The following is a 17,621-nucleotide window of genomic DNA, read 5'->3' as shown; positions in this document are numbered from 1 at the left end:
AGAGCCCTCCAGGTGAGCCTTGGACGAGCATTCGCAGCCCAGTTGCGCAGCCATAGGAGACGACGCGCAGCCACCGCCGCCACCATGGACCTAGCGGATGTACGCAGCAGATCATGCAGGGCGTCTGCCCCATATGCTATCGCCGCCTCCAATCTGCCTGAGAAGCCTCCTCCGCATACAGGCCCGCATTCGCCTGAAGGACATGGGCCCAGCGCCGACTAGCTCCCATAGCAAAGTTAGTGCAGATGGCGGCCCGCACACCCAGGGCGGATACCTCAAAAACGAAGTTAGTGCAGATGGCGGCCCGCACACCCAGGGCGGATACCTCAAAATCTTCTTAAGCTACACTTCCAACTTCCTGTCTGGGATATCCCGGAGCGCCGTAGCTCCTGTGACCGGGATAGTAGATCTTTGTCACCGCGGAGACCGCTGAATCCACCTTTGGAAGACGGAGAAGGTCCAGCGCCTCCCCTGGGAGCGGATAGAGCTTATCCATGGACTTGCTGACCTTCCATCCCATTCGCGGAATAAGATATCCGAAGAAAAATGAAACGGGAAGGCAACTGCCGGACCCATAAGGCCCAGCAGAACAGGATCCATAATGGCCTCTTGGCGGACCACCACAGGTGGGGCCTCTATCCCCAGCTCCTGGAGTATGGCCGGAAGAACGGGCGACAGTTCCTCCCTGCAGAACCGGACTACCTTGGGGTCATCCCCTTCCACGGACTGTACTCCCGTTCCCACGCTGGGCTGGGCGGAGCCATCCGCCGCCGCCTCCTCGGCCCCCCTCAGGGGCTCTTCGGGAAAATCAGCATCCTCCACAGGGGAATCCTCCAAATTCGATTCCTGCGGCATGCCCCGAGGGGCCTGATTCCCCCTTGAGGGCTCCTGGAGGCCCTCCGCAGCTCTCATAGCTTTTCTGTTCCGTGGAGGAAACTTGTGGGGACCCTCTGTAGGGACCCCCCCTCGGCTGCGCTTGCTACGTTTGTACCCACGCACCTTGCGCAGCCATAGCGCAACGTCCTCCGAGAAAAAAACCTGACCCAGAAGAATCGGCCCCAGAAACCTCCCCGGACCGAAGCCCCTCCGAGGAGCCCCCTCCCGCCGCGTTCCGCTGCGGGGAAAGCGCGGGAGGCAAGGCCGAATCCCCCGGCGCGATCCGCGCGATTTTACTTCCTGTGGCCAAAATGGCCGCCACTCCCGCGCTAAGCGGGAATAAGTCCTGAGGCCTACCTATGTCGCGTCCAACCCGCGGCGGCGAACGCGCGATCCGGGAGCGAGACCCCCGAGGTGCCCCGGACGGCCCTTCCCCGCCTGGGACGCAGGAAAAAACAAAAACCCTCACAAGCCAGGCGCGCGCGCGCCAAGCCGCAGGCCCGACACGGGGAGCCGCGCGGCATGCCGGCGAACGCGGGAAGACCAAGACGCGCCTCAGAAATAAAAATTAATTAATTAATTAATTCGGCGAAAAAAAACCCCCTGCAAGCGGCACTCCCCTCGAAACGGAACGGCGATGCAAGGAAACGGAGGGCCGGCCGAAAACAAAAACAAAGCAGAAACACTTCTTTTTTTTTTTTTTTTTTTACTGACGCTTGTCGCTGTCCCGGTTCCTGGAGCCCTGTACCTGCAGGGGTGAGTGAACCGGGCTCCCCGGTGTCACCCCTGACGCTGCTACTTGTGGAGCCGGGTCCTCGACCCTAGCAGCGGCCTCGACCAGGGGGGGGCGGTCCCCTCAGAACCTCTCAACCCCCCTGGGAGGCAGGGCGGCCGGGATCTGACTCTTTGACGAAAAGAAAACAACCTAATTTGGCAAAAAACCACTAACTAGGCCTAAGAACTGAGCACAAAAGAAAAAAAACCGCAACCCTGACTAACTACCAGAATCAGGGCAGGCAGGGCTGTGACCAGACCTGCACCATCTACTGGAGACAGAGTAAGACTGAGGGGCTGTGACTGGCACAGGGGCTTATATATGGCTCCGCCCACAAGTTTTAGTCTGTCTCCATCTACTGGTGCGGAGTCACAACCCAGGTGTCCTGGACTGATCCTGGTACGTACAGGGAAATAGGCCTTGTGAAGGCGCAGAACAAAATCTGTTGAAAAGTCTTCAAATTCAGTGGGCCCCTCGTCTAGATGTCCTCCTCAGGCTCCCCCCGTTCCCATGATTCTCCAATGCTGCCTGGACCAAGGGAGATAGCAGAGGAAGGGAGTCCTTGGCTCCCTGTGATCTGCCTGCTTCCTGCTGCATGCACTAGCAATGGCCACTGTGCCCTCAGACCTACCAGGAGCTTTTCCAATGGGCTCTGCTGATTGGGTGACTCTCTTTCCGTTTGTTGCCTTCCCCGCTCAAGGCACAGCTAGCCCAGAGCATGGTCAAGCTGAGACACACTCATCTCAAACCACAGGCTCGACAGGCTCTCCTGTACTCCGAGACCAGCACCATTACTGCTGCGCATGTGGCGCGATTGCACTTCTGCTTCGATCAAAGGAGGCATGCTGACGGTGCAAATCACTTCCTCCAAGCTGTCTGGAACTCGGCAATTCTTATTCCCGTGGTGCTTGCTGCTCCTGCCACTGAAACGCACCACCCAACCAGACCTTTTCTCTTATGTTCTATATTGAGGGTTTTTTTCCATAAAGGAACAGTGAATCTGAGAAAAAAATCCCAGACGAAGATATACTTCCCTGTTTCTGGCCAACAGTGAGGGAAAGACCTCAAGAGGAAGCCAGAACCTCTGGCTCTCAGTACCTATGGATGCTGAAGGTTAAGACAGACTAGGGATCGTCAACCCTCTGCTTGCCCGGCTCTACCTGAGGGATGGCCCATGAAGGTACCTAACACCTCAGGGAGCACCTCTTAAATTCTTTTCTGTCTCTTCTCATTTTTATTTTATTTTAATTTCTTTCAGACTGCAGGTTTGCACCTCTGCCATCTCCTGGAGACAGAGAAATATTGAGGGACTGCAGGTGGCACTTTCAGTTATGTAGCAGTTCCTGAAAAGTTTTTATCTTCTGCCGGTATGGATGCAAAACCCACATGTCTGGAATGATCTGGGGTATGAACAGGAAACTAGGGATTTGAGGCACAACCTCTGAAACAGAGTCTTTCACTGTACACATCTGATTTAGAGTGATATTCTCTAGATATCCTGCAAAGCAGCCCAGATTGCACTTACTTCAATGATGCTGCTGTCCACGGGCCCTGTGGTGCTGATATGGACATTGGGTGTGGATGTAGAGCGGTGGCGCTGGAGAAGCTGAGAGTCTCCGGGGAATGAGAAGGCACTGGTACTGAGGTGCTGCATGCGAGAGCTGCAGGGAGAAGGATAGCAACAGTGTGAGTCAAAGCAAAAACCTTGTGGTATGAGAAAGAACCCATCACTTCCTCCTGTATCCATCACTTTCCCCTATAACCCAAAAGAGATCTTCCCACTTCTCTCTGCAATCTAAGGAGACTATGTACTAAGCTGTGGTATTTTCACCAGAGGCGAAAAATACCACAGAATTCACTAAGCTGTGATATTCAGTACCACAGCTGAGAAAACCCAATGATATTTTCTCTGGCAGTAAAATACCATAGGGAAAAATACTGCGGCTTAGCAGAACCCCCAAAAAATACACACGACAACCCCAAGCTATGGGGCTATCATGATTTAAAGGACCCTACCTCAGTAGCCCTGGTAATTTAGTGAGGGCCCAGATGTCTCCTAGGGCTCTGGACCCAGGGCAACCCTTTTCAGAATGGCAGCCACTGGCAAAAGCTTATTATTGGTTGGCCAATGCCATTTTTTTAAATAGCTGCTCCAGGACTGGAGCCCTGGGGATGCTTCAGATCCTCACTGGAACACCAGAACTACTGAGGTGGAGGTCAGATGGGTTGGCTAGGGTGGGGGATTGTGGTGAGGGTTTGTGAAATGGGAGTGCTTTGGGGGCAAGGGGGAAGTGCTTGCACCGGATCCTTTAACTTTTAACATGTTCCATTTTTTTCCTTTGGCTGCTTCAAAGGGTGGCAGTGGTGGGGTAAGACAGGAGGTCTCCAGAGACTCCCTCAAAGGTTTGGGCACACTTGGAGTAAAACTTTGAGAACTGACAGGCCACCTTTAAACATGGCCCTAGAAACATTGGGGTGCACATCAGTGCCCCAATTCTCCTGGGGAAAATTAGTCACAGCTCAAGAATTGTAGCTGCATTATTTGATTTATATATTTTAGGATAATAATAAACTAATCCATGCTACTTGGCTTATTACCATGCTCATAGTGCCAGGAGTGGTTTAACGTGCGGTATTTCACATACCATGCATTATCGCTGAGCTAGGCTGTACTTGGCAAGGTAAATACCTAACAAGAATAGTAAATGCTTCCCAAGACAAGTCCTGCCCCATCCTCCCTGCAGCCAAACACAGAGCCTAACTCCTTCTATGACCAGACAAGACCCTGCCTCTTCCTCCTGTGAACCCACAACAGAAGAATGAGATCCATCTGTGTGAAGTGATTTGTGACACTAACTAACCGTATCAAGAATTCAGGAGAATTACAGATGAGCATTTTAAAGAATGTCACAAACAATGACTTAAAAATAAAGAGGCCAATATTCAGAAAGCCAGTGAGCAGACAAATTATCTGGCTAAAGTTAACTGGATAACTTGTCCAGGATATTCTGAGGAATCCTGCTGAATATACTCATCTAAAGTTATCTGGCTCCCTTTAGCCAGATAACATTCAAATTTAAGTGGTTATGTCTGAATATAATTGATTAGGCTTGAAAGTTATCCAGTTGCGTGTGGCCAGAACACTTACTACTTAACTAGTTATATTCAAAATATAACCACTATATCTCAAAAATTGCCCATAAGGGATGTTCTCCTTAATACGGCGTGGATGAAAACTGTGAACGTGTAATAAGATGTTCCTATCCATTGGTTTTCTAATTACAGATGTACTCAATATTTAACCTTTTTTATGGACCACTATATCTAAAAAAACTATTTGGAATTCATGATGCTGGAATGTAAAATCAATTTTTTATTCAATCTCATGAATTTGTTTCCCACAAAGGAACCTAACACCATGGGGAGCTACACCAACTTCTTTTCACTATCTCCACACTTTCAGTCAGAACTGCAGATTTGCACGTCTACCATCTGCTAGAGACAGGGAAATACTGAGGGACTGCAGGTGGAACTCTTGGTTATGTAGCAGTACCTCAAAGCTTTGTTCTCTGCCTCCATCTGCTGTTAGGGATGCATAAACCCACTTGTCTGGACTGATCCGGAGTATGAACAGGAATGGAATTTAGTTATTGTCATTGATACAAAAGGATCATAAATTGCTTCCCTTTGCAGAATTGATGAATTCCCTATCCAAGTCCCAGTTTTATTCTTGGCTGAAATTACATGATTACTTGGGTGTCAATTTTTCCTCCAAATTCAGTTTAACTACCTTTCTTACAGGCCGATACAGTAAGGAGCGGTAGGAAGAGCTGTGTTAGTGCCGGGCGTCTGCGTGCTTCTCCTGGGCCTCTGGCCGGAGATCAGAGGCTCGGAGCCAGGCCATCCTGCAGGCACCAATGCATGAGGCTGCCACTCTAGCTGCTGTTTCAAACACATCATAGGTGGAGCGAACCTCGTGTTTGCCATATTCCAGGCCCTGTTGGACCACTGCCAACAAAGCGTCTTGCTGCTGTTGAGGAAAGCGCTCAGAGAATTCCTGGACCTGTTTCAGAGGTTCCTAGAGTATTGCTTCATGTATAGCTGGTAGGAAGCAATACAGGCAATCAACATGGCGCCTTGAAACACCTTCTTACCCAGTGCATCCAGTGCCCTGTGCGCCCGACCTTGAGGCGATGGAAGCATGGGTGCGGGAATGCTTGGCCTTTTTGAGGGCAGACTCTACTAGGGGCAACTGGTGAGAGAGTTGATGCCTCTCAAACGCCAAGGCATGCTGCACTAAATAAACAGCATCAGCCTTCCGATTCACTGGAGGCACAGAAATGGGATGTTCTCAAATCCTAAGGAGCAACTCCTTGAAGATCTCATGGATGGCAACAGCAACCACCTCCTTCGAGGCATCTACAAACTGGAGAACATCCAGCATCTTATGCCTGGTATCCTCTTCTGTCAGAAGCTGAAATGGAATGGTTTCTGTCATGGCCCGGGCAAACCCGCAAAGGTCAGGTCCTTGGGCGGAGACCGATGCGTTTCCTTCATTGGAGATGAGTCCGAGGGAAGATCTCCTGAGTCATCAGACGAAGACTAGGAGGTATCATCCTCCCACGAGTCATATGGGGCATCCTTGTCACTAAGATCACCCAGAGACACCAGTGGAGGGCCCCTACCCAGGCCCCTTGGCTTGAGCACTGAGAGCAGAGGCCCCCGAAAAACCTGGGATGGGACAGGACCGGACAATGCCGGCGACGGCACCAAGGGCCTCGATGGGGCCACGGGCTCCGACGACCCTTCCTCAGAGGACGTCACAATGGGGATCGCACAGGATGGAGGAGGCAATGGTGGCCGCTGGGGTATCAAGGACTCCTGGACACTGGCAGTGGCTGCATAATGAGGATGCCAAGAAAGACATCGAGGTACTCAAGCAGTGGTGCCAATTTCGAGGGTGCAGGCTCCAGCATTGGTGGAAGTACTGGTGGGGCCGGCGGCTCGATGCCCTGCAAGGCTCAGACAACCACCAGTTGAACCCTGTATTCCTCCTGGAAATCTGCCAAAGACAGGATGGACGGAGGAGGGGGAGGCATCACCAGATCTCCCTTGGAGCCCCGAGGGGGATTGGTGCCTGGCACCAGTATCGGTGGGGGACGCCTGGGACTCCTGGGTTTGATAGAGGGCAGTGCCTCCTCTCTGCGGAGTCGCTTTGGGGGCATCACAGTAGGTGCTGGAGCCGACTCGAGCCCAGTGGCGATGTTTCCTGAACTTCCCACGGTGCTCGGCCCGAGGAGGAAGGAGATGATCCCGACGTCCTGGAGCGTGAAGACACTGATGACAGCCGATCCCCGGCACCTCTCTCCATCGAGGGCTCCGGTAAAGGGGTGGACAGCGAAGGTTCAATGTCCATCGGTTCCCCTTGGCTTCTTGAAGTTGATGCCCCCGACCCTGGAATCGAGGGTTCCGACTTCTTTGAACCAAAGAGTGTCTCCATTTTATCCAGGCAGGCGTGCCGGCCTTTGGGGGTCATCTGGTCATAAAACCGACACCCTCTAACATCATGCAATGCCCCCAAGCAGAGGATATACACATCGTGCGGATCCATGAGGGACATGGTCTGAGGGCACCAACGAAAACCCGATGATTTCATCACAAAAAAGCCTGGCAAGTGGTCCAGTGGGTACCGAGGGAAACACCACCAGGAATCGACCGCACCGAAGGAGAAAATCTTACCGCACCACCCAAATAACTAAGCCAGGGGAAGGGAGAGGGACCTGGTGCAGGAAAAATGACAAATCAACCGGGAAAAGCTTTCCATACTGAAAAAGAGCACGAGTTCCACAACCGCGAGACGACAGCTCCGCAGAAAATAAGAGACTGGAGAGGGACCCTGCGTGGATACATGGATAGTGGCATGCTGGGTATGTTCAGTGTGCCAGACAAAGTTCTAGAAACTCTGACATACATTTTCTGTGCCGGGCTCCATCTGATGATGTCACCCATGTGTGAGGACTATCATCCGTCTTGTCCTAGGAGAATTATCTACACTTTATTTTACCAAGGGAGCACTGAGACCTAACGCAGGTAACAGGACAGGGGCAAAGTCTGGTTGATGCCATTTTGGAAAATGGCACTGACTGGGCCTTTGGCTAGGGGGCCCCCTGAGCCCTCCACCTGAACACCCATGAAGTTTTCAAGGTAATGGGGTTAGGGGGTTACTAGCCCACTAATTAATTTTTTTGCACTATTGGGGATGGGGGTGGGGCCCTACTAGCCTAGTTTCTATATGGAAAAAGGGAATGGGGGGCGGGGGGTTACTAAATGGGACGGGGGTGTGATTAAATCTAGAGGTGTGTGGCCCATGGAGGGAAGGGTTTATTGTCATGTGGCACATTTCTTCTATCTTTACACTTTTGTTTGGCGGAGCCAGTTTGACTGGCAACTCCAGGGTGGGGTGGGGGTCTAAGAAGAACTCCTGGTGACTTTTTCTAATCTTTTAGGGGGAAGCCATGTTGGGCCGCATGTCCCTTTTAAGGAAATGGCGGCCTTGTGCATTGAGGGCCACCATCACACTTTGTAGAGGCCTCTGCTGTGTTGTTTTATCTCTGGGAATTTTACCACAAGGCAAAACAACACGGTGATACTGCTGTGATATTTTGGTGGGGAGGGACACAATATCACAGGACTGCCCCATCCCTATGATACTGGGTCCCTCCCATGATAAAATATTGTGGCTTAGTGAATCCAGGCCTAAGTTTGGGAATTAGTCGGACAAATTGTTTTGAATATGGACCTCTAAATTTCTGACAGTAAAGTATCCTCCGTACAGGAGTTATGTTACAGAAATTCACTCATTAATTGGGCATTTTGGGTTCGATTTTCAATGCAATTTATGCACAGGAAACCTTGCTTTATGAGCTTAAGTAGAACTTTGAAAATCAGGGAGTTGTGCTTGCAAAAGTATGTGCACAACCCCATTTCACATGCACTTTTACCCACACCAGGCAAGAGGTGCTCTAGGGACAGGGGAAAAGGGGGCCAAGTTGGGGTTGGGAAATGCATTTATACACACACTTTTGATTTTTGAAAGTATGCACATAAACGTAAATGCAAAACGTACACCTGCTCGGGTGCAGGTGCAGTTTCCTGCACAGATGTGTCTATGTGTACCCGGACAACCCACAAATTTTCCCAGCAGACGTATGCACATATGTTCACTTGGAAAATCTGGGACAGAATCTGGACTTTAGTCCTATGCAGGCTGTTGTAAAATTATCCTGCCAGAGTCCAAAATGGATACATGATAAGGCAGGGGAGGAGGAAAGGGCAAGAGTCAGGTGGCCTCTCTCCACTCTTTCACATACCTGGCAGGCTGCGGGGTGAGGGGTTCAGGAGTAAAGGGAGAAGGTTGGTCCTGGTATGGAACAAAGTCCTGGAAACTGGATGTGAACGACCTAGAAAGAGAAAGCAATTAAAAGATGTAAGGTGGGGGTGACATGGACTGAGAAGGGGTAGGAGAGACTGAAAAAGCGGACAGAATCAGAGACAGAGAGGATCAGGTTGAAGGGGGAGAATTAGAAAAAGAAGATCAGAGCAAAAGGGAAAGAATTCTAGAGAATACGGTAATCAGTGAGAAAGGTCTGAGAAGAAGAAAGAAAAAGCAGGGAGAAAAAGAGAGAATCTGAAAATGGGAGGAGAATCAGAGTGAAAAGGGAAAAAGAGAATTAGGGAGAGTAAAGATTGAAAAGCAGAGAAAATAGGGAGAATTAGAAAGAAAAAGAAGGGTGAGAACAGGACAGAAGGAAGAGCAAACTTCCTTACAGCTCAAGTGCCAAAGTGAAAACATCTGCCATTACCATGCATGAGTCAGAAGCTGTGCTTCATGGGTGCCAACAGAACCGATACGCTCTTTTCATTGGACTATCATCACAACATTACATAAGACTGTATCCCCACCTCACTTCAATATGCTCCCTTTACCTAAGGTAATTTTTCCCCCTGCCCCACTGGGACATGCATGTAGGTAACTCACAGATCCTTTTGCCACAGCCCTGCCTGCCATGGATTCCTTCCAATAGCAGTACTGGTGATCCCTCCCATCCATGATGATAAGACCAATGACGGTCTGTGGATCTTGGGTGTGTGAAATCTGTTGCTGTAGTGCTTATGGCACACCCTTCTACCCCCCCCAATAACGACATGGTTCCAAAGGTACTAACGGTTGCTTGTGGATTTTGGCCATGTCCACACAGGCAGTGGGCACCTTGCTGCTGCAGTGCTGGTGGAACTTGTAACCACAGGTCTGGCAGCGGAAGCCATGGAAGAGGAACTTAAGGCAGAAGTCGCAGAAGGCCAAGTTGAAGTATGTTTTGCGGACCTGGAAGGGAAGTACCAAGCAATGAATTATGGAAGGGAAAAGGGAGGTGCGTCTGTGAATCTTTCTCGCAATCCCCAACGGAAACATCACAACAGAACACTAAGCTCTCTCTACTGCAGCTTGTGTCCTCGAGAGAACCTTAGCAGTCCTGAAAGCTACCCGTGCCAGGAAACTTGGCTACAAAACAACAGACATCTTGCAGGAGTCCCTTTCAAAAGCAGCGCGTCCCAGTGCTTCGTGCTCTGTCTTAAGAAACTGGAGACACGGTTGAGATGGGCCACATTTGTAGTAATGCCAACAACCTTCTGAACTAGATTTTGCCTGATCTTTAGCAGATCTGTTTGGAAAAGGGCTCATATGATTTTGAGTCCTTTCAACCATGCCAATTAATTAAATTCTGAAAGAAGTAGGGTTGCTACCTCACCCCCAAATCAACTGAACACTCTGATCCAGTCCTGGTCTTGCCTCATTGCATGCACAAATTTGCGGTTCTGATTTTCTTAGGGAAATCAATGGGAAAACAACAAGATTGGATCAGCTTGTTTGGTGACGTGGAGTGAAGTGACAATCCTATTACAAGGACATACATGAAGTGATATATATATAGATAGACAAATAAATAAATATGCTAATTCACTAACACTCCGGAGCAAGAGCCCAAGCCAGGAATTGAGACGCAGGTACTCAGCTCAGCCCAGACCTGAGGAGGCAGAAGACTTACAAAGTTATGCATGGAAAGGGGGACATCTTCCAATACATCCACCATTAGCTCCTCCCCCACCAGGGGGCTAATATCTGTTTCCCAGTCTGTCAGAGCCTTGCGGCTGTGGGGAAAAGAAAGCAAGAATTAGGGCGAGTCCAGAGACATAATTTATGTTTAGCAAAACACCCCCTACTATTCCATTACTGGCACAAACCTACTCACACAGCTCTGCCAATGTACCTCAATTCTACCCTGTAGCACCCCTCCTAGTTCAACACTGACCAGGAGTGGTTCTATAATGAGGCAGGGTGAGGCAGCCGCTTCAGGAGTTTATCAAGATTATTATAAAGATACTGAATCATTCTAATTTGGTGAACAGTAATCCTTGTTTGCAAGATCGTTCCTTAATATGATCTTTTATCCACAATATCAATGATCCTTGGGTCTTTCCCTGGAGGAGAACTGGAGTAAGATTTTGTCTTTTTGGCTTTCTTCATCGCTGATTCTACAGCAGGTGAACCATCTCATATCCTGGGCATTTTTGTATTCCAAACTTTACATCAATGGTTTTGGCTACCAGTGGACCGGAGAAAGGTGTCTTCCAGATTTTAGTTTGGACTTTCATTAATGCATCATGCTTTGTATTGTTTCAGTGGCTTGATGAATCTTAGGACATCTTGCAATTCAGTTACTTCTTCTGCATGCTCCTCTAATCTAATGGTATTGCCTCAGATACTTTTTGCAGAAAATTTGGGAATGTGGAGTCTTCTAGTGGTGTTAAACACATGGATTGTTCTGGCATCAAGTCCTATGCCAGATCTGGGGATGATATTTCTGATTCTAATATAATGGAATCATTTGAAATACATGAATCGTCAGACATAGTTTGTTCATATGAAGCTGTTTATGATTTGTGCCTTTTTTCTCTTATATTTTCCTCTCCTCAAAATAAGAAGGTGCTTTCATAATTTCTCTAGTATGGGGTGAGTTGAAGATTTCTGTTGAATAGGCAAGTGTTTCACATATGTTTAAGAAGTCTTCCCCTAATCTCTGTACGAAATCGTGACATTCCTGTAAAGGTTGCTATGGAAAGATTTCTAAAATTAAAATTTGTGTTGACTCTGTTGAAGGCTCGAATGTAGGAAGTGAAGTCATATGGTTTGGTGTTTCTATATATTTTCTCTTTTTTGTTTGCTTTCTTCACACTTCAATAGGAACTGAAGAAGAGATCAATAATAAAAAGATTTACCTTGTGGTGTGCAAGCATGTTGGCACTGTGGTTTCGGCTCTGCACTGGTACTTTTTTCTTGTACTGGTGATTCTCTGTGTCAATGCTTCAGTACTGGAGATTTTCTGTGCTGTTTCAGGGTCGGTGAATCTCTGTGCCCATGTTTTTGTGCTGATGGTTCCTTGCCTTGTTCTTTTGGCGCTGTACCTCAAGGCTCCAATTTTTGGGCTCAGAATCTGTACTGTGCCTCTTTTGCATGGAAAGTTTGGCACCGTGCCTCTTAGGCATAGGCATGTCTATGCTTTTTGGTGCTGCTGACGACTCTCGGCTTCCCTGGCTTGGAATTGTTTTTCTAACTGATTTTCGATCTGGTCTTCAATGAGCCTGGGTGCTCATATTTGAGTCTGAGTTCCCGATAAATTAGTGTCTTTGGGGACATACACCCGTGGGATTCATAGTTTAAAGAATCGTGATCTGGTCATTAGGGATGTGAATCATTTTTTGACGATTTAAAATATTGTCCGATATATTTTAAATCGTCAAAAATCGTTAGAGGCGATATTTAATAGGAATTCCCCCGATTTATCGTCAAAAATCGTAAATCGGGGGAAGGGGGAGGGGAAGGCGGGAAAACCGGCACACTAAAACATCCCTAAAACCCACCCCGACCCTTTAAAATAAATCCCCCACCCTCCCGAACCCCCCCAAAATGCCTTAAATTACCTGGGGTCCAGAGGGAGGGTCCCGGTGTGATCTTTTACTCTCGGACCTCCGGTGCGTTGTAGAAATGGTGCCAGCGCCATTTTGTTTTTTGTCCCCCGACGTCAGGAGTGTAGGAGATCGCTCCCGGACCCCCGCTGGACCCCCAGGGACTTTTGGCCAGCTTGGGGGGGCCTCCTGACCCCCACAAGACTTTCCAAAAGTCCAGCGGGGGTCCGGGAGCGACCTCCTGCACTCGAATCGTTTTGCCGTACAAAATGGCGCCGGCCATACACCGTATGGCCGGCGCCATTTTGTACGGCAAAACGATTCGAGTGCAGGACTTTTGGCAAGTCTTGTGGGGGTCAGGAGGCCCCCCAAGCTGGCCAAAAGTCCCTGGGGGTCCAGCGGGGGTCCGGGAGCGATCTCCTACGCTCCTGACGTCGGGGGACAAAAAACAAAATGGCGCCGGCGCCATTTCTACAACGCACCGGAGGCCCGAGAGTAAAAGATCACACTGGGACCCTCCCTCTGGACCCCAGGTAATTTAAAGCATTTTGGGGGGGTTCGGGAGGGTGGGGGATTTATTTTAAAGGGTCGGGGTGGGTTTTAGGGATGTTTTAGTGTGCCGGTTTTCCCGCCCTCCCCCGATTTACGATTTACACGATAATTAAAAAAAGAAAACCGCGACGATCCGATTCCCTCCCCCACCCCAGCCGAAATCGATCGTTAAGACGATCGATCACACGATTCACATCTCTACTGGTCATGTACTTCAGACAAAAAGTATGTAAATCTAGTATGAACATTTTGTATCCACAGTTTACATTTTTTGAATGGGCTTTTCCTCTTTCTTCTCTGTGAAATTTTGCGGTGACAGTGAGTGAAAGACAATTTCTAACCATTCGCTGAAGTGGATAGTCAGAGGAGAATCATGCGCAGGAAGGCCCGTGCATGCTCAGAAAGCAAAGTTGAACTTTTTGGGCTTTGAGAGAAAATAACCCAAATCGGTGATGTTGGATGATGTTACCCATCTTGTGTGGCTATTTGTTGGGCTTGTCCACAGAGAAATGTATTTAACAATGATCTTAACTTATGCATACCTTGGAAATGATATAGAGGGTAATTCTGTAAGATTAAGGGTAACTTATGCAAAGCAGAGTTGCTTACTTATAACAGGTGTTCTCCCAGGATAGCAGGATGTTAAGTCTTCACAGATGGGTGACATCATCAGATGGAACCCTGTCATGGAACACTTTTGTCAAAGTTTCTAGAACTTTGACTAGCACACTAAGCATGGCACTAATCCCGTGGCCACACGGGGTCCCCCTTTAGTCTCGTTTTATAGCAAAAAAGCACGAGCGAAAAATAAAATAAGAAAATGTATGCAAACTCAACTCTGCAGGGTGGTGGGCGGGTTTCGTGAGGACTAACATCCTGCTGTCCTGGGAGAACATCTGTTACAGGTAAGCAACTCTGCTTTCTCACAGGACAAGCAGGATGGTAATCCTCACAGATGGGTGAATAGCAAGCTGCAGGCTGTCCCCGGAACACCCCGGGCCAACAAGCACCTAATAACGTGCAACAGGCACAACAACAGGGGTGCTGTTGGCAACAACCGGGCAGCCTGAGTAACATACTGGGCCCTAGGTAGGAAGAGTTGGATTGTTACACAGATTATGGAAGACAGACTGGCCAAACACACTATCCTGTCGACTGTCCTTATCCATTCAGTAATGGGCTGCGAAAGTGTGAAGGGAACTCCACATCGTGGCCTTGCAGATTTCAGAGATAGGGACGGCCCGGAAGTGCGCCACTGACGCTGCCATGGCCCTCCATTAAGTGCCCTTTCACTAGGCCCTCAAGCAGAAGACCTGCTTGCTGGTAGCAGAAAGCAATACAGTCCGCCAACCAATTGGAGAGGGTCTGCTTGTCCACAACTCCCAGTCTATTCTTGTCGAAGGAGACAAAGAGTTGGGTGGACTGCCTGTGGGCTGCGGTATGGCCTAGATAAAAGGCAAGAGCACGTTTGCAGTCCAAGATATGCAGAGCCCACTCACCTGGGTGTGAGTGTGGCCTCGGGAAAAAGGCGGCAACACAATGGACTGATTTAGGTGGAAATCAGTCACTACATTCGGCAGGAACTTAAGGTGAGTGCACAGTACCACCCTGTCATGGAAGAACCTCGTGTAAGGCGAATAGGTCACTAGGGCCTGCAGCTCACTGACCCTGCAAGCAGAAGTAACTGCCACGAGGAAGAGAACCTTCCAAGTGAGGTGCTTGAAATCGCAGGAGCGCAGGGGCTCAAATGGAGGCCGCATGAGCCATGCCAGCACTAGGCTGAGGTCCCAGGCCACAACAGGAGGACGTAATAGAGGCTTCAGTTGAAATAAGCCTCTCATGAAGCGCCCTACTAAGGGCTGCACCGAGACTGGGGTGTTGCCCACCCCTCGGTGGTAGGTGCTAATGGCACTCAGATGTACCCGGATTGAAGTTGTTTGTAGACCTGACTCCGAAAGGCACCAGAGGTAGCCCCACGCCGAGGCTTTTGGACAAGAGAAGGGGTCAAGGCATTCCTATATGTACCAAGAGGAGAACCTTTTCCACTTCACCTGATACGATTTCTACATGGAAGGATTTCACGAAGCTACTAGGACCCGCAAGACATTATCAGAAAGGTTGAGGGGCCATAGTATTGGTCTTTCAACATCCAGGCTGTTAGGGACAGCGACTGGAAGTTTGGGTGGCGCAGTCTGCCCTAATCCTGCATGATGAGGTCGGGAGAGGTGCCCAGGCGAATCGGCTCCTGGACAGACAGTTCACGGAGAATGGGAAACCAGACCTGACGCGGCCAATGCAGGGCTATGAGGATCGTGGAACCTCAGTCCTGCTGTAACTTCACGAGAGTCTTGCCTATTAGTGGAATCGGAGGGTACACATATAGGAGGCCCACACTCCAGGAGTGGGTGAAGGCATCCACAAACGATCTCCCTCGGTCCCCGTGTAGGGAGCAGAATGAATCCACCTTGTGGTTCTGCGAGGACACAAATAAATCTACGTCCAGCTGACCCCACCGGCGGAAGATCCTGGCCGCTACTCAGGAGTCCAGGGACCACTTGTGGGCTGGAATGTCCGGCTGAGGCGGTCCGCCACTACATTCTCGGTGCCTGCCAGGTAGATGACTCTCAGGAGCATAGAATGCGACAGGGCCCAGGCCCAAATCTGTGCCGCCTCTTGGCAAAGTAGATAAGAGCCTGTGCCCCCCTGTTTGTTCAAGTACCACATGGCTACCTGGTTGTCCATCTGGATCAAGATGACCTTATTGGACAGGCAGTCCTGGAATGCGTAGAGGGCATACCGCATCACCTGGAGTTCCGGGAAGTTGATCTGGCAGGCTGCCTCGGCTCTTGACCATACTCCTTGTGTCTGCAGGCTGTTGACATGGGCTCCCCAGCCTAGGTTGGAGGTGTCCGTGGTCAAGGTCACCTGAGCAGCCAGGGGCTGATAAGGAAGTCCCTTGCTCAAGTTGAATTCCTGCGCCCACCAGGTGAGGGAGAGCTGGAGCAGGTTGGTTATCTGGACGAGTGCCGAGAGTTTCTGAGTGGCTTGGTTTCACTGAGACGTCAGGGTCCACTACGTGACCCTCATGGCTAGGCAGGCCATTGGGGTGATGTGCACTGATGATGCCATGTGACCCAGCAACTTCAGGAACAGGTGGGTGGAGGCCGTCTGCCGGCGGCTGATGGATCTGGCCAGCCCTGCCAGGGTGGCTATGAGTTCGCCGGTGATGAATGCCTTGGCTACCATGGTGTCCAGATCTGCTCCTATGAAGGTCAGTCGCTGGGATTTTGGGTAGTTGACAAGAAACCCCAGTGACTGGAGGAGGGTTAGCGTCACGCTGAGGGACTGAAGGGCCCCCTCTTTTAACGAACTCTTGATGTGCCAGTCATCCAGATATGGGAACACATGTATCCTGTTCTGGCGCAGATGTGCTCCCACCACTGCCAGGTACTTCATGAAGACCCGGGGCATAGAGGCTAGCCCGAAGGGGAGAACCCTACACTGGAAGTGTCGGTGGCCAACTACAAAGTGCAGATATTTGCATTGAGGTGGAAAAATTGCAATGTGCGCGTAAGCGTCCTGTAGATCCAGAAAGCAGAGCCATTCTCCTTGATGCAGAAGCGGAAACAGGGTGCCAAAGGACACCAATCTGAACCGTTCTTTGCATAGGAACCTGTTTAAGGCTCGAAGATCGAGGATGGGAAAGAGGCCGCCTGTCCTTTATGGGGTGAGAAAATACCGGGAGTAGAACCCTCGTCCACGCTGAGCACGAGGAACTGGTTCTACGGCTCTGGACTGCAGCAGGGCTGAGAGTTCTAACTCGATGGTCGCTGCATGTTCCACAGGGCTCCACGCCAGGGAGAGTGGGGAGTCTCGTGGAACAGTGAGCAGATTCAGGTGGTAACCGTGAGCTACGATGAACAATATCCTGCTTATTCTGTTTCATTGTAAACCGGTTTGATATGCATTTTATGCAGGAAAATCGGTATAAAAAAAACTAAAAATAAATAAATAAATAAATATCCATTGGTCGGTGGTTATTGGGATCCAATGGTTGACTAAGTGGCAGAGACGACCTCCCACAGGTAGGTTGGACGGTGTGGGCAGAGGGGACTGGTTTCTGCTCTCCGTATACTAGTCAAAACCCAGCTGCAGGACCAGGCTGGGGAGCTGGTTGAGCTCTAGATGCTCTCTGCTGGCAAGAGTGCCCTCTTTGGGCGGACCGAGCAACACGAGCACAAGAGGCCGGAGGATAGTATTTCCGTTGCTTGGAAAATTGCTTCCTGGTGTCATGACGTGGACCTCTATGGGCCGCTGAGGAGGCATCAAAGGTGGTAGTGGATAACTGACACAGGGTCTCATGGTGGTCCGTGAGTTGGGCCACTGCATCACGGAT

The 17,621-nt window shown here is 49.8% G+C and overlaps 1 protein-coding gene across 4 annotated transcripts in view; it reads right to left on the bottom strand.

Moving 5' to 3' along the window:
• Positions 1-17,621, bottom strand: part of ARAF (A-Raf proto-oncogene, serine/threonine kinase) — a 104,497-nt gene that overhangs the window by 29,917 nt on the left and 56,959 nt on the right. For all 4 annotated transcript variants that reach the window (XM_029611747.1, XM_029611767.1, XM_029611756.1 and 1 more), the window contains 4 exons: positions 10,756-10,858; positions 9,877-10,034; positions 9,022-9,111; positions 3,177-3,312 (listed from right to left, as the gene is read on the bottom strand). In XM_029611747.1, the coding sequence (XP_029467607.1) occupies positions 3,177-3,312; positions 9,022-9,111; positions 9,877-10,034; positions 10,756-10,858 (487 nt within the window). The remainder of the gene's footprint in view (positions 1-3,176; positions 3,313-9,021; positions 9,112-9,876; positions 10,035-10,755; positions 10,859-17,621) is intronic.

The sequence above is a fragment of the Rhinatrema bivittatum genome, chromosome 1 (genome assembly GCF_901001135.1).
Source record: "Rhinatrema bivittatum chromosome 1, aRhiBiv1.1, whole genome shotgun sequence".
NCBI classification, from domain to species: domain Eukaryota; kingdom Metazoa; phylum Chordata; class Amphibia; order Gymnophiona; family Rhinatrematidae; genus Rhinatrema; species Rhinatrema bivittatum.
Note: the sequence above shows the minus strand (reverse complement) of the source record. Positions and strands in the feature narration are given on the sequence as shown.